The 16,813-nt window shown below is 41.3% G+C and overlaps 1 protein-coding gene and 1 pseudogene across 1 annotated transcript; both read right to left on the bottom strand.

Moving 5' to 3' along the window:
- Nucleotides 1-9,408: 9,408 nt before the first annotated feature.
- Nucleotides 9,409-10,073, bottom strand: LOC129404929 (uncharacterized; the record flags this gene model as incomplete). The annotated part of the gene is given in 1 exon segment (XM_055139645.1): nucleotides 9,409-10,073. A coding segment is annotated over 1 exon segment (633 nt), but the record flags the coding sequence as incomplete, so codon positions are not given.
- A 713-nt stretch (nucleotides 10,074-10,786) lies between these two features.
- The window catches only part of LOC129405014 (uncharacterized), a 39,629-nt pseudogene continuing 33,602 nt past the window's right edge, over nucleotides 10,787-16,813 (bottom strand).

Below are 16,813 nucleotides of genomic sequence, written 5' to 3'. Positions count from 1 at the left end.
GCCGCATCACCAGACAGGAATTTCCACACACATTAAAATATATGTGAACACTCACACAGCCTGAAGGCTGACCAATATGGAAGGGTGCTTAGAAGGTCGGTCAGGTCAGGTTCTCAACAGAACTTACTATCATGGGCAAATGGTAAGTAGGTGCTTGGGCATGACATTTTCTTGTGTTTTGTTGCTGCTGTTGTTTCACTTAGATATGGGGGCTATAGAAAGCCTGGGAAACTGGCCTGTGGGCACTCAGATAAGACAAAGCAGAGTTGATATGTCCCATGGAGCAGCTGAAGCCAGGAGTGAGCCAACATTGTCTCAGTCCTCCACATGCCCTGAGAGGATGCATTCAATGGTTTGCCAGCAGTGTTCATTTTTTCCTGCTTCCTTCACTCACTGATGACAGACCATTCTCTGAGATTCCACCAGAAATTGAAAGTCACTCACTCTGTAAGTTTTTGGTTATCTTCATTAAATCCAATTATAACAACTTAATGAATTTATAATCCAGAAGGAATATAAATGATAAGTGAATAAAACAAGTAAACTGAGCCACCATCAACTATGGAATTGGTGTAGTCTTAGAATGGTCAAAATTGTGGTTAATTTTGGCCAGCAGGACGAAGATTCTGTTGAGAAAGCTGTTCACAGGTGTGTATAGAAGGCCTGGCATAAGTATAAGAGGTCTGGAAGACTAATATTAGAGTTATTGCTAATACTAATGCCAAAAGGGGAACATCAGGAATGTCATTGAGTAATGAGAGTTCTAGAATTTTCTCTACTGTGCGATGTGAATCATATGCTGAGAATTTCCCAGAAATTACCTGCTTAAAACTAGGGTTCAGACTGTGCTGGGTTCTGGCCAACTTCCAGAAACCTCCATGCAGACTCGAGAAATAGCCATGAGGCATTGCTATGGTTTTGTTTTGCTGGGTGATAAACAATTGAAGAGATATTGAAGAGGGGCTTTCCAAAAGTCTGTGGCTCTAGCACAGAGCATCCTGCCTAACTAACTGGCTCGAGTGTGACCAACTCTCTCAGTAACAGCCCTTGCAATGGAGCAAAGTCCCGTAGGTTCTCTGTTCCTCTTGATTCTTGGTTCTAGGGGAAGACAGACACTGCAGGCTGGACTGAAGCTCTGTACCCTTTCCCACACTTACAGAACATGACACTAAGGCTTAGGAAGTAGAAGACCCTGTCCGAAGTGGTACAGGTGGCTATCGAGATAAAAGTCAAATTCCCGTCTGGTTCCAAATGCCACACTTCAGCTATGGAAAAAGAATGCCATTAATTTATGATGCTCTCCTTTGCTGTCTTCTGAGCAAGCTGCTGCTGTTCATGGTCCAAGGTCCCGGGGAGACTCTCCAGCCTGGCTGCTAAGAACACTGGCTGCACACTTTCTTTACACCCTGAATCTGAAGCCATCGGCTTCCTATTGCGTTGCTCTGGTGGGCGCTCATTTTCAGAGCTACGTCTCCTGTCCTCTCTTTTGCAGTTAAGAATACCAAAGCCCATGATCCTAAAAGTGAAGAGTGAACTCTGCACCACCCTCCACATGGATATACCTGGGATCTTTAGAGGATCTCAGCTGGTAAGGTAGCACTGGACTTTCTTTGGTTGCTCATGCACCAGGCCACATGCTCGCACCCCAAAAAGTGAAAATGAACAAGCCACGGGCTCTGCTCTGACTGGCCTTGCAACATTGTTGGAAAAGTAAACAAATAAATAAGAGAAAAATGAAGTTCTGTGTGTGGGTCTATGGAGAACCCCATCAAATGTGGGAGACAGACTGGGATATTATGGGATTGTGAGGTGGGGTAGAAGGTGCGGGTGCAGACATAGCTTCTGTGTCAAGTCTTTTAACAAAAGAAGAATTTATTTTTAAAGAAATTCCTTTTTGTTGTTTAGTTTGGGGGCTTCCCCAGCAATTCTCAGGACTTACTCCTGTCTCTGCATTCAGGAATCAAGTACTGGGGGCCCTTAGGGGACCATATGGGCTGGTAAGTCAAACTCTGGTTGGTCACCTGCAAGGCAACATCCTCGCCACTGCATTATTACTGTGGCCCTAGAAAAAAGAATTTTTTATATGGTCAAAAGGAGCTGGAAGAAGTTTCAGAGAGACTCAACAAAAAAAATCATGACCCGGTCACATTATGTTTTCATTGTTGAAAGAAGCAGTTGGAATTTTGAAAGACAGGAGGCAAATATGACTAGCAAGGCAAACAGTGGGCAGAAATTCATGTCAGGATCAGAACTTGATTTTCCTTCTAATTCTGAGCAGGAGTTATAAAAACGCTTGTCTGTATGCCTTAAGGGAAAAATACATAGAAATCAAGTTTTGTGTTTAACCTTTGAAAAGTTTGCTTGACAATCTTCCTCAGTTTATTTTATTTTATTTGGTGCCGATGAATTGAGTGCTTGGTTAATTTACTGAGTCCTTCAGGTGATTTCTGTTCTCCGCTGGGCTGGAAAGATGGGAACAGGTGTGTTTTTCTCTGTTTCTTTACAACACTTGGTCAAATGTTTTGGGTAACAGCAAAGTGCTGAAAGAATTGAAATGAAGGATGACTTTCACAGAGCACAGTTTAGGATTTTTAAGAATCTTTTCCCTTAAGTCTCATTATTCCTCATGCTTTCGGTGTGATAATTGTCCTCTTTGTAAACAAGCTAGAATCAGGACCACAAACGCTGTGTACATTTGTAATAATACAGAAATGTCAGGACTCATCCCTTGATCTGTGCAATAGCAACTGTGTTTTTAAACATGTGTATGTGTAAACCCAGGTTTGAAATTCTAGATTCAGTATTATCCTGTATGCACTTGCCAGCAACCTCACTGAAGTCAGAAACCAGACACATGTGAATCACTGTAGCCAAAATAAGTCAAAAAAGGAAAAGAAAGAAAAGGCCAATGGAATCCTCTAAGGAGACTCACTTAGAAAAGGGCTTAATAGTTTTATCACTGATGTATCTGTTACTTGGTTGTATGCTAAACACAATGAACATAATTAGATTTCCACCAACGAATGGTGAAACGTTTTGGTTCTAGGAAAACAATGTCTTCAACATAGTTGGCACCGTGCCTGCTTACAACTTGTCATAACTGTGATCCCTTCATCCAGTGAACATGTGTGCACCTTACGAGAGCCTGGTCCTAGGCAGACGTGACTGCTCAAAGATGAGCAGGATAAGCAGCTGCAGTGCCACCGAAAGCTACTGGTGAAGCATTTGTCAATTTGACTTACCTTAATTTCACTGATGGATTTTTCATGGAGTGTTGCAGGCCTCGCTCAGGAAGCCCAAGGTCCCTCCTTGGGACTCTCCACCACCCCAGCCAAAGGTTCAGTGCAAGAGCCAGAGGATGCAGTCATGTCATGGCACTGCAGTGTGCGGGATCATGCACACGCAGGCCTTCTTTGCTCCACTTCACACTATTTTTCTGCTCTATTGAAGACTAATTGTCCGTGTTCCTGAGGATGTGTCTCTGGGCTCTCAGTTCTATTCCATTGGTATGAGAGTCTAACCTTCCGGTACCATACTGCTTTGATTACTACAGCTTTGTAATAATGCTGAAAGTTGAAGAAAGAGAAGCTTCCCATCTTTTTTCCTAGGATTGCTTTTGCTACTGGGGGGCGAGGGACATTGCGGGACTTTTTTGAGCAATATTGTCATTTTTACCATATTCATTCATTCTTCCAATCCATGAACAGGGAGTGTGTTTCCACTTCCTCATGTTCTCCTTTAGGAGTGATTTAGAATTTTCTTTGCATAAGTCTTAGCCTCTTCAGTTACGTGAATTTCCAGGTACTTGCTTTTCTGAGGCACAATTGTGAAATAAAGCCAGGGATGCAGAAATAGTTTAATAAATTTAAATTAATTAATATAATACACCATATAAATGCAAGGAAGGGTAAAAATCATGTGATTATGTTAGTAATTTAACACAAAGAAAGCATTTAATAAGACCCAACACTCATTCATGATAAGAACGATCAATAAAACAAGGGTTGAAGGACCTTTCCTCTACATAGTTAAAGCCACTTCCCCAAGCCCACAGCTTCTTCGATTTCAACAGGAATAAAACTGAAAGCCTCCCCTCTAAGATAAGGCACAAGAGACTGTCCGGGTTCAGAGGCCAGCCTGATCTGATCACATGACTGAAGGAATCTTCAAACACAATGAGCTTAAAAGCTGAATAAGAAAGAAAATGTTTTGAAAATAATTTTCAGCACTGGCTGAGCTTGGAAGAGAACAGGGTATGAGCAGAGATCAGGGCGGAGGTGAAAGAGAAACTGGGGGACTCGGTGATCACAGGGGCTGCTGTGTCTCATTAAGTACTTGAAAGTGTCTTCTGAAGCCTGGAAAAACAGGTTGTGTGGATGCTGCTTTAAAACCACCCCAACAAGACACATCAAGAAAAGCTCTTTCTTCTTTTCCACATACTCTTTTTTTAAGTGTCAGGGTTAAAAATCATGGCTCATGAATGCTACAAATGACTTAGGACTTTTTCTATCCTTGAGAAATTGTGAGGAGCGGAACTCTAATTCTGCTTTTAGCTCATGTTCTGTGGAAGGGAAGAATTCCGAAGCAATACTTTAATGAGAAGATTCTTGTCCTACATTGAAGTATATTAAACATATAAACTAAACATTAAGTTCATGTCTATCTATACACTTAAACGTGGTTTTCCATTTGCTTTACTTAATTTTGAATAGAGAGATACTCGTGAACCAAGATGGCTAATGAGATTGGTTCATCCCTCAAGATATACGAAATAAATTCTCTACGTTGTATTTAAAGAATTTAAATAGCAGTAAAATCAGCCAGAAGTTCATATGCTTTTACAGACTCACCAAATGTCAATAATTCTACAAGGCTAGTCATAAAATAGCCTTCCTTGAAAAGAATTATTTATGCTCACCACTAAATGAGTGTATGATTTACTGATTTTTTTTGTTTTGGGGGCATAACTAGAAATTCTCAGAGCTAAATTCTGGTTCTGTGTCCAGGAATCACCTCTGGTAGTGCTCAGGGGACTATATGTGATGCTGGGGATTGAACCCAGGTTGATTATGTGCAAGGTAAGTCTCTTACCCACTGGATTATCTCTCCGGCCCCTGTTTATGTTTAACAATTTACAAGTTTGTGACCCAAGCTATCATGAGTAAATTTTTAAAAATCAGTTTGTTAGCAAGGCTAGGTGGGGAGAGGAAGGGCAGCTATGGTCATCAGTGGACAAATGCTAAACCTGGTGGTGGATTTAGAGTTGGCACATTGAATATTTCAAATATGTTTTAAACAACAACAAAAACGCTGGTGAAACATGAAGCCTACATTTTTTAAATTAGATATTTTAATTGTCTTTTATTTAAATAATTTGAAATCAATTTATAAGTAAGTTAATTTGCAAAACTCCCATTTGTTTCTTGGAGAACTCCCAATGCCCTCAGAACACAGACTAAATCACATGCCTTTGTTTAGAATAAGTACTGAATGTTTAGAAGCTTTTCAAACTTATGCTAAGCATAGTTTATTCTTACAGGTCTTGGGATCACAAATACCCCTATGCATAAGATGTATATTTGCTGGATGGACATGAAAAATATCATGCTGAGTGAAATGAGTTGAGGAGAGGAACAGATATAGAATGATTGCATTCATTTGTGGGATATAAAAAAATAGTATGAGACTAACATCCAAGGTCCACGGAAACGGAGGCCAGGAGAACTAGTCAGTGGTTGGAAATTACCACATGTGTTCCAGGGCAGAGGGTAGTTAAAATAGAGGAGGGTCCAGTTTGGCAACAATGGTTAGAAATAATGACTCTGGACAAGAACTGAGTGCTGAAAGTAGGCAAAGGGATATACACGATAACCTTTCAGCATGTGTATTACAAACCATAATGCACAAAATGAGAGAGACAAAGACAGAGAGAGAGAGAGAATAGAGGTGTCTGCCATAGAAGCAGGCTGAGGGGAGGAGTTGGGGGCAGAGACGGAAATTGGGGACATTGATGCTGGGAAATCATACTGGTGGAGGGATGGGTATTGGAACATTGTATGACTGAAATCCAACCATGAACAGCTTTGTAATGCTCTATCTCATGGTGATTTAATAAATAAATAAATAGATAAAAGATGTAGATATGAAATAGTTTATGGCAGCTGCATAGAGTTTTTCTTTTCTGAATTATATTTTCTTTTGGTGTGAAAATAAAGGGTTGATCAGAGTAGAAATAATCGCAAATAAGGGACATTTTCATATTTTGAAAAGTAAAATTTTCAAAAAGATAACTGGCAGGAGAAATTAATGGCAAGAGAAGAACAATATTTGGACATCATTACTTCAAATCCTACACCAAATCAGTGTTCTTCAACCTTTAGATATGTGTAGATCAGCATCTGTTCTGCATACCAGCCCAGAAACTAGCAATTATAACTGAGTCTGAGGACCAGTGCTGATGTCCAGGTATAGAAATTTTGAAAACCACTGGTCCTCAGACTAGTGGTTGAAGATACTATCATGAAGCAAAGCTGTGGATAAAATTATCTCAGCATCTTCTTATTTTGGGGGGATTTTTTTTTGGGTTTGTTTGCTTGGTTGTTTGATTGGTTGGTCTGGGGGCCACAACCAGCAGTCCTCAAGGCCTACTGCTGGCTCTGATCTCAGGGACCACTAATGGAAGACTCTGGGGACCATATGGGGTTCCAGGGATCAAACCCAGGCTGGCCACATGCAAGGCAAACGCCTAACCACTGCACTATCACTCTGGCCCCACCATCTTCTTACACTCAGTCATTTCTCTAATATTTACAGAGCAACGCCTCTGGAAGTCTTCACCCAATATCGAAATTTCTAATAACTTTTCTGATTAAATTATTTCAGTGGAAAAATTTTCACCTGTAAACATTTAGAAGCCATTAGAATAAATCCCAATAGACACAAATGGTATTGCAGTGTCGGGAAAGTGTTATTTGAAAACTTCTGCAGAACGTATTCTTACCTTGAAGACTTGTCTTATTTGTGTCTAACTTTTCTTATATTTCATGAAAATTTTCAAAATTTAAAGTTGATTTTTAAAATGACTATAAGGAGTGATAGATAAATCTGATTGTACTGGGTGTTGAACATAAAGTGATGAGTTTGTATATCTACCAGGTGAATTTGGAATGCAAGTATATCAAGCTTACAGATCAGAATTCTAATATAATCTCATCTCAATTAGTCCTTTGTTCTCTTAATTACTTTTTTGGTAAATATCTTCTGAAGAATGGAATGTTGTCCTGAGTTTTGTATAACTAGAACACACTCTTTTAATGTCTATGTAAGTAGTAAAGCTATTTTTCTATTGAATAGCATGCATGTGTTTGCTGTTGGTGCTCTAGAAACATAAACACAACAGCTTTCATCATCGCCATGTTTGGGGATCAGTCTTTATGTCTCCCAGATGTCCTCTTTGGACAGGAAAACTGATACTCAGTTTTCCTCCTGAGTTTCACCTGCCTGTCCTGTGGCATAGCCCATACATGCCATCCCAAGTTGCCAACTTTAATGCTGTCAATCACTTTTGTCATAATCTTTAGGTCTGCATTCTTTGTGTCTTACTTAAGGAGTTCTTTTAAGCCCTAGGAGCTTAATAATTTGTTCTTACGAGGCCTTCTAAAAGTTGTAGAGTTGTCTCTTTAATCCACCTGGAATTGATTTTTGTGTGTCGGCTGACTTAAAGGTTCAATTCCTCCACCTGCCCCATTGATGCCCAGAGTACTAGTATAACTGTTCAAAATCTCTTTCATTCCCCCACTGATTTGCAGCACCAGTTTTCTAACAGACAGTTTCCATATTAGTCTGAACTCTCTGTGGGCAGTTTTCTGACCAGTGTCCATCTCTCTGTGCCAATATCATTGATAGCCAATGACTCTAGAATAATTGGTGGTATGTGAAAAGGAAAGACTATGCAACCTATTTTTCTTTTTCTTGACAATTATTGACCTTAGACTTCTAATTATATTTCAAGTCTAAGCTTGTCAAGTTTTATGAAATCAACTATTGACATTTCCATTGTGATTGTATTACATCGATAGTTCAATTACGGAGTATTTGACATCTTTATAATATCCAGTCTCTCTAGCCATGATAGTAGATTGTTAATATCTTTAAAAAGACTTTTGTAATTTTTACCATAATAAGCTTGCATAAATTTATTGGACATATTTAGGTGCTTTATGTCATTGTGTATATATATACTTGATTATAATAAATTTAAGTTTCAAAATTGAATCAGTATATATATTAAACTTACATTTACTATATATTCAACTATTATTTTCAACTTAACATACTTTTCTCATGTTGTGAAAACAAAATGATAAATTTTTTATTGAGCCCACTAATAAATATTTTGATTTTTTAAAGTTTCCTCCATCATTTTATCACCCATGTTAATAAGTGATTTGTTTCTTCCCTTCCAATATCTTGATACATTTTCCCTGGTCTTGTCTTTCATGACATTCTGACTGCACTGTATTTAAAAACCAGGCCCAGCATTATTTGGGGCTCATACCCACTGGATTCTAAGGCACTGTAGCACTGTCGCACTGTCTCCCATTGTTCATCAATTTGCTCGAGGGGGCACCAGTAAATGTCTCCATTGTGAGACATGTTACTGTTTTTGGCATATCGAATACACCACGGGTAGCTTGCCAGGCTCTGCCATGTGAGTGGGATACTCTCAGTAGCTTGCTGGGCTCTCCGAGAGGGATGGAGGAATCGAACCCAGGTCAGCCACATGCAAAGCAAATGCCCTACCTGCTGTACTATCTCTCCAGCCTCGAAGATGTCAAATTTTCAAGGGATTCGAAGGTACAAATAATATTTTTATGTTTTAGACTGTTGCATGGTGGTATAGAGAAGAATTTTTCCATTCAAATTAGTCGTGTATATTTTCATATAACTTCTTGTGGACATTTTTTAAGTAGGGGCCCTTTTAGGAGGGCGTGGCCTGAGGTCTACTCCCAACAGGTGGGTCTGGCAGAGCAGCCCTGAAACCATCATGGCTCAGGACTTCCAGAGCTACCCCAGACTTTGCTCAAAGACCACGTGGTCCTGGGAAGGAAACAGGGAGTCTTGTACATGGATTCCATCCTTTGAGCTAACTCTCTGACCCTTTCATCTTGACCAGTCTTTTTAAGTTAGAAATAAAATTTCAAATAGACTGTTGAATGGTATTAACTAATTGGAGGAAAGATGTTCAGCCAACAAAGAGATGAAAGCATGTCGCCACCAGAAGGCCTCTGGCTGTGACAGAAAAGACACAGGGCTAGTGGACAAGAGCAGGATGTTGGACCCAGGAAGAGAGAAAGAGTTAGCATGTCATCTAGTATATATATATAGTATAATATATCATTTACCATGGATGGTCTTGGTCGACATGATGAATTCAGACAGTCTCTCACCCTGATCATTCCATTCTAGGCCATGTGTTCCAATGTAGAGTTCTTTGGGTGACCTTCTCGGACCTATCTTGGCATTAAAATCACCAACAATGATCTTGTGGAAGGTGTGGTCTTCTTTATAGAACGTCTCCAGTTCCATGTAGAACCTCTCAATTTCTTCTTCATCATAGTTGAAAGTTGGTGCGTAGACAACGAAGATAGAAACTGCAGGCAGTGAGCCACATCTATTAAAGCATAATTATCCAGTTCAGATTGTTAGGCATTCGAATGAATCGATGCTCATGGCCAAGTTCGTGTTGACAAGGACACCAACACCACCAATGCCTCTGTTGTCACATGTTCCGAGGAACAATTCTTCTCCAGTGTCAAAAATGGCATGATGTGATTGATGTCTCCTCGTTTTGGTCAGACCAATGATGTTGTACTTGATCTTCCGCGTTTGCACCATCAGGTCCTCGATGGATGCTTCTGATTCCAGCATACATGGGTCGAAAGTACAGACAATCATAATAGTCTTTCTTCGTTTTGGCAGTCTAGATTGTCCCCGTGATTTTTTCAGCCTCTCCTTGCTCATCTTTCTTAATGCTGCCATATTGGGGGCTCTTTTGGTGACAAGTGAATGAGGCCAATTGTTGTTACTGTTGTTGGCATATTGAATACTCCACGGGTAGCTTGCTAGGCTCTGTCGTGTGGGCAGGATACTCTTGGTAGCTTGCCTGGCTCTCTGAGCAAAAAATAAAGAGAATTTTGGTATACTGAGTTTGAACACCCTGTTTGACTAGGGCTTCAATGACCACTTCAGTCTCAACAGAATTGAAGGCCTTCTTTAAGTCGATGAACATTAGACAGAGAGGCATCTTGAACTCTCATGAAACTTCAATGAGTTTGGTCACTGTATGGATATGGTCTATCGTGCTGAATCCCCTTCGGAACCTAGCTTGCTCACATGGTTGTCCTTCGTCTAGTATTCTGCCTATTCTATTCAGAATAATACGAGTGAACAACTTGTAGACGACAGACAGCAGGCAAATTGGGCGATAGTTGCCAATGTCGTGGATGTCTCCCTTCTTGTATGACAGAATGGTCCTACTGGTTTTCCACTGAGACAGAACCTTGCATTCAGACAGTGTGTAAAGAGCCGAGCCAATGTATTGATGAGTACTGGCAGCAGATTCTTCAGGTGTTCGGGTCTGACCTTATCTGGACCAGGTGCTGTACGTGTCTTTACCAATGAAATGGCATGTCAGATTTCAGAAGGGAAGACATTGGGAATGACACATCCATCCTGCGGAATTTGGTATGTGGGCAGGTGGACATGGCTGTCAAAGAATTCCGAGTAGAAGTCGTGAATAATCCTCTCCATTGCCTTTCTGGAAGATGTGATAGATCCATCAGGACGTCGGAGTGCAGTCATCTTGGTCTTGTAGTTGGCAAAGGATAGTCCAGCGTTGTGAATACTTTTCCCAGCTTCTACCCCATTGGCCAACACTGCTGCTCTTTTCTCTCTGAGGTCTTCCTTTCTTGCATCTCTGCACAGCTTTGTGAGCTCGGATGTTAGCTTATGGTTGCCTGAGGCTCGTACCAAACCAGGTTGATGAATGAGATTGAGAGTTTCCAAAGACAAGTGTCTGTTTGTGGCTTTCTCACTATTGGCACTCTTTGCACAGTCATGGAAGTGCTGAACCAGTTGATCATATTCCTCGTCGATGTTTTCTAGGACAGCCTCTTCCCATGTTGCTGCAATAGTACCAAAGTGCTCCCAGTTGCTGGTCATTCTGGGAGTTGCCTTCTTAGACTTAAATTTTGCAGACCTTTCTCCCCGCTCTGTGAAGTAGAATTTTGCACGAAGTAGATGGTGGTCCAATTCCATTTGGAATTTTGGGACAACAGCGACTTTGGTCAGGCAAAACCTTCGATTAAATATGATGTGGTCAATTTCATTGTGGAACTGTCTACCAGGAGACTCCCATGTCCAGTGTTTAGATTTGGCCTTCTAGAACTGTGAGGTACCATGGATGGTCTTGGTCGACATGATGAATTCAGACAGTCTCTCACCCTGATCGTTCCATTCTAGGCCATGGGTCCCAATGTAGAGTTCTTCGGGCGACCTTTTTGGACCATCTTAGCATTACAATCACCAACAATGATCTTGTAGAAGGTGTGGTCTTCTTTATAGAACATCTCCAGTTCCATGTAGAACCTCTCAATTTCTTCTTCATCATAGTTGGAAGTTGGTGCGTAGACGACAAAGATAGAAACTGCAGGCAGTGAGCCACATCTATTCAAGAGTAATCGTCCAATTTGGGTTGTTAGGCATTTGAATGAATCAATGCTCATGGCCAAGTTTGTGTTGACAAGGACACCGACACCACTGACACCTCTGTTGTCGCATGTTCTGAGAAACAACTCTTCTCCACTGTCAAAAATGGCGTGATGTGATTGATGTCTTCTCGTTTCGGTCAGACCAATGGTCTACTATCCAGCCACCACCTTGCTCCAGGCCACTCTCCGGACACACCATAAGACCCTTAATACCCATTATTCCTGTACCATATTTGATGGGGTTCAAATAAGGTGTGAACCATGGTAACACCTCTAGGAGCAATTGGAGGCCACCCTAAAAGCTTCCATCCCTCTCAGAGAGCCCAGAAAGCTACCGAGAGTATCCCACCCACAAGGCAGAGCCTAGCAAGCTCCCCGTGGCATATTCGATATGCCAAAAACAGTAACAACAATCTGCCTCATTCACCTGACACCGAAAGAGCCCCCAGTATGGCAGCGTTAAGAAAGATGACCAAGGAGAGGCTGAAAAAATCTCAGGGACGAACTAGACTGCCAAAACGAAGAAAGACTAAAATGATTGTCTGTCGACATGATACTATATCTAGAGAAGCCTAAAACCTCTACTAAGAAACTCTTAGAAACAATAGACTTATACAGTAAAGTTGCGGGCTACAAAATCAATACCCAAAAATCCATAGCCTTCATATACGCAAACAATGAGGCAGAGGAAAGGGACATGAAAAAAGCAATCCCATTCACAATCGTGCCCCAGAAAATCAAGTACCTCGGAATCAGCTTAACCAAGGAAGTAAAAGACCTTTACAAAGAAAACTACAAAACGCTACTCCATGAAATCAAAGAGGACATGAGGAAATGGAAACATATACCCTGCTTGTGGATAGGGAGAATCAATGTTGTCAAAATGGCAATACTCCCTAAAGCATTATACAGATTCAATGCGATCCCTATAAGTATACCCATGACATTCTTCAAAGAAATGGATCAAGCAATCCTAAAATTCATATGGAATAACAAACGTCCAAGGATAGCTAAAACAATTCTTGGGAAAAAGATGATGGGAGGCATCACCCTCCCCAACTTCAAACTTTACTACAAAGCAGTAACAATTAAAACAGCATGGTACTGGAACAAAGGCAGAGCCGTAGACCAATGGAACAGGGTGGAATATCCCTACACACAACCCCAAATGTATGATCATCTAATCTTTGATAAGGGAGCAAGAGATGTGAAGTGGAGCAAGGAAAGCCTCTTTAACAAATGGTGCTGGAACAACTGGACAACCGCATGCAAAAAAATGGGTTTAGACCTTGACCTGACACCATGCACAAAAGTCAGATCAAAATGGATTAAAGACCTCAACATTAGACCACAAACCATAAGGTACATTGAAGACAAGGTCAGCAAAACCCTCCACGATATTGAAGATAAAGGTATCTTCAAAGGTGACACGGAACTAAGCAATCTAGTAAAAACAGAGATCAACAAATGGGACTACATTAAACTAAAAAGCTTCTGCACCGCAAGAGATACAGTGACCAGAATACAAAGACTATCCACAGAATGGGAAAGGATATTTACACAATACCCATCAGATAAGGGGTTGATATCAATGGTATATAAAGCACTGGTTGAACTCTACAAAAAGAAAACATCCAACCCCATCAAAAAATGGGGCGAAGAAATGAACAGAAACTTTACCAAGGAAGAAATACGAATGGCCAAAAGGCACATGAAAAAGTGCTCTGCATCACTAATCATCAGAGAGATGCAGATCAAAACAACCATGAGATACCACCTCACACCACAGAGACTAGCACACATCCAAAAGAACAAAAGCAACCGCTGTTGGAGAGGATGTGGGGAGAAAGGGACCCTTCTTCACTGCTGGTGGGAATGCCGACTGGTTCAGCCCTTCTGGAAAACAATTTGGACGATTCTCAAAAAATTAGATATTGAATTCCCATTTGACCCAGCAATACCACTGCTGGGAATATATCCCAGAGAGGCAAAAAAGTAGAATCTAAACAACACCTGCACATGTATGTTCATCGCAGCACTGTTTACAATAGCCAGAATCTGGAAAAAACCCGAATGCCCCAAAACGGATGACTGGTTGAGGAAGCTTTGGTACATCTATACAATGGAATACTATGCAGCTGTTAGAAAAAAGGAAGTCAAGAATTTTGTAGTTAAGTGGATGGGCATGAAAAGTTTCATGCTGAGTGAAATGAGTCAGAAAGAGAGAGACAGACATAGAAAGACTGCACTCATCTATGGTATATAGAATATCAGAGTGGGAGACTAATACCCAAGAACTGTCGTGTGGGCAGGATACTCTTGGTAGCTTGCCTGGCTCTCTGAGCAAAAAATAAAGAGAATTTTGGTATACTGAGTTTGAACACCCTGTTTGACTAGGGCTTCAATGACCACTTCAGTCTCAACAGAATTGAAGGCCTTCTTTAAGTCGATGAACATTAGACAGAGAGGCATCTTGAACTCTCATGAAACTTCAATGAGTTTGGTCACTGTATGGATATGGTCTATCGTGCTGAATCCCCTTCGGAACCTAGCTTGCTCACATGGTTGTCCTTCGTCTAGTATTCTGCCTATTCTATTCAGAATAATACGAGTGAACAACTTGTAGACGACAGACAGCAGGCAAATTGGGCGATAGTTGCCAATGTCGTGGATGTCTCCCTTCTTGTATGACAGAATGGTCCTACTGGTTTTCCACTGAGACAGAACCTTGCATTCAGACAGTGTGTAAAGAGCCGAGCCAATGTATTGATGAGTACTGGCAGCAGATTCTTCAGGTGTTCGGGTCTGACCTTATCTGGACCAGGTGCTGTACGTGTCTTTACCAATGAAATGGCATGTCAGATTTCAGAAGGGAAGACATTGGGAATGACACATCCATCCTGCGGAATTTGGTATGTGGGCAGGTGGACATGGCTGTCAAAGAATTCCGAGTAGAAGTCGTGAATAATCCTCTCCATTGCCTTTCTGGAAGATGTGATAGATCCATCAGGACGTCGGAGTGCAGTCATCTTGGTCTTGTAGTTGGCAAAGGATAGTCCAGCGTTGTGAATACTTTTCCCAGCTTCTACCCCATTGGCCAACACTGCTGCTCTTTTCTCTCTGAGGTCTTCCTTTCTTGCATCTCTGCACAGCTTTGTGAGCTCGGATGTTAGCTTATGGTTGCCTGAGGCTCGTACCAAACCAGGTTGATGAATGAGATTGAGAGTTTCCAAAGACAAGTGTCTGTTTGTGGCTTTCTCACTATTGGCACTCTTTGCACAGTCATGGAAGTGCTGAACCAGTTGATCATATTCCTCGTCGATGTTTTCTAGGACAGCCTCTTCCCATGTTGCTGCAATAGTACCAAAGTGCTCCCAGTTGCTGGTCATTCTGGGAGTTGCCTTCTTAGACTTAAATTTTGCAGACCTTTCTCCCCGCTCTGTGAAGTAGAATTTTGCACGAAGTAGATGGTGGTCCAATTCCATTTGGAATTTTGGGACAACAGCGACTTTGGTCAGGCAAAACCTTCGATTAAATATGATGTGGTCAATTTCATTGTGGAACTGTCTACCAGGAGACTCCCATGTCCAGTGTTTAGATTTGGCCTTCTAGAACTGTGAGGTACCATGGATGGTCTTGGTCGACATGATGAATTCAGACAGTCTCTCACCCTGATCGTTCCATTCTAGGCCATGGGTCCCAATGTAGAGTTCTTCGGGCGACCTTTTTGGACCATCTTAGCATTACAATCACCAACAATGATCTTGTAGAAGGTGTGGTCTTCTTTATAGAACATCTCCAGTTCCATGTAGAACCTCTCAATTTCTTCTTCATCATAGTTGGAAGTTGGTGCGTAGACGACAAAGATAGAAACTGCAGGCAGTGAGCCACATCTATTCAAGAGTAATCGTCCAATTTGGGTTGTTAGGCATTTGAATGAATCAATGCTCATGGCCAAGTTTGTGTTGACAAGGACACCGACACCACTGACACCTCTGTTGTCGCATGTTCTGAGAAACAACTCTTCTCCACTGTCAAAAATGGCGTGATGTGATTGATGTCTTCTCGTTTCGGTCAGACCAATGGTCTACTATCCAGCCACCACCTTGCTCCAGGCCACTCTCCGGACACACCATAAGACCCTTAATACCCATTATTCCTGTACCATATTTGATGGGGTTCAAATACGGTGTGAACCATGGTAACACCTCTAGGAGCAATTGGAGGCCACCCTAAAAGCTTCCATCCCTCTCAGAGAGCCCAGAAAGCTACCGAGAGTATCCCACCCACAAGGCAGAGCCTAGCAAGCTCCCCGTGGCATATTCGATATGCCAAAAACAGTAACAACAATCTGCCTCATTCACCTGACACCGAAAGAGCCCCCAGTATGGCAGCGTTAAGAAAGATGACCAAGGAGAGGCTGAAAAAATCTCAGGGACGAACTAGACTGCCAAAACGAAGAAAGACTAAAATGATTGTCTGTCGACATGATACTATATCTAGAGAAGCCTAAAACCTCTACTAAGAAACTCTTAGAAACAATAGACTTATACAGTAAAGTTGCGGGCTACAAAATCAATACCCAAAAATCCATAGCCTTCATATACGCAAACAATGAGGCAGAGGAAAGGGACATGAAAAAAGCAATCCCATTCACAATCGTGCCCCAGAAAATCAAGTACCTCGGAATCAGCTTAACCAAGGAAGTAAAAGACCTTTACAAAGAAAACTACAAAACGCTACTCCATGAAATCAAAGAGGACATGAGGAAATGGAAACATATACCCTGCTTGTGGATAGGGAGAATCAATGTTGTCAAAATGGCAATACTCCCTAAAGCATTATACAGATTCAATGCGATCCCTATAAGTATACCCATGACATTCTTCAAAGAAATGGATCAAGCAATCCTAAAATTCATATGGAATAACAAACGTCCAAGGATAGCTAAAACAATTCTTGGGAAAAAGATGATGGGAGGCATCACCCTCCCCAACTTCAAACTTTACTACAAAGCAGTAACAATTAAAACAGCATGGTAC

The sequence above is a fragment of the Sorex araneus genome, chromosome 5, assembly GCF_027595985.1.
Source record: "Sorex araneus isolate mSorAra2 chromosome 5, mSorAra2.pri, whole genome shotgun sequence".
In the NCBI taxonomy this organism is placed as follows: Eukaryota; Metazoa; Chordata; class Mammalia; order Eulipotyphla; family Soricidae; genus Sorex; species Sorex araneus.
This window is presented reverse-complemented; position numbering and strand designations above follow the sequence as displayed.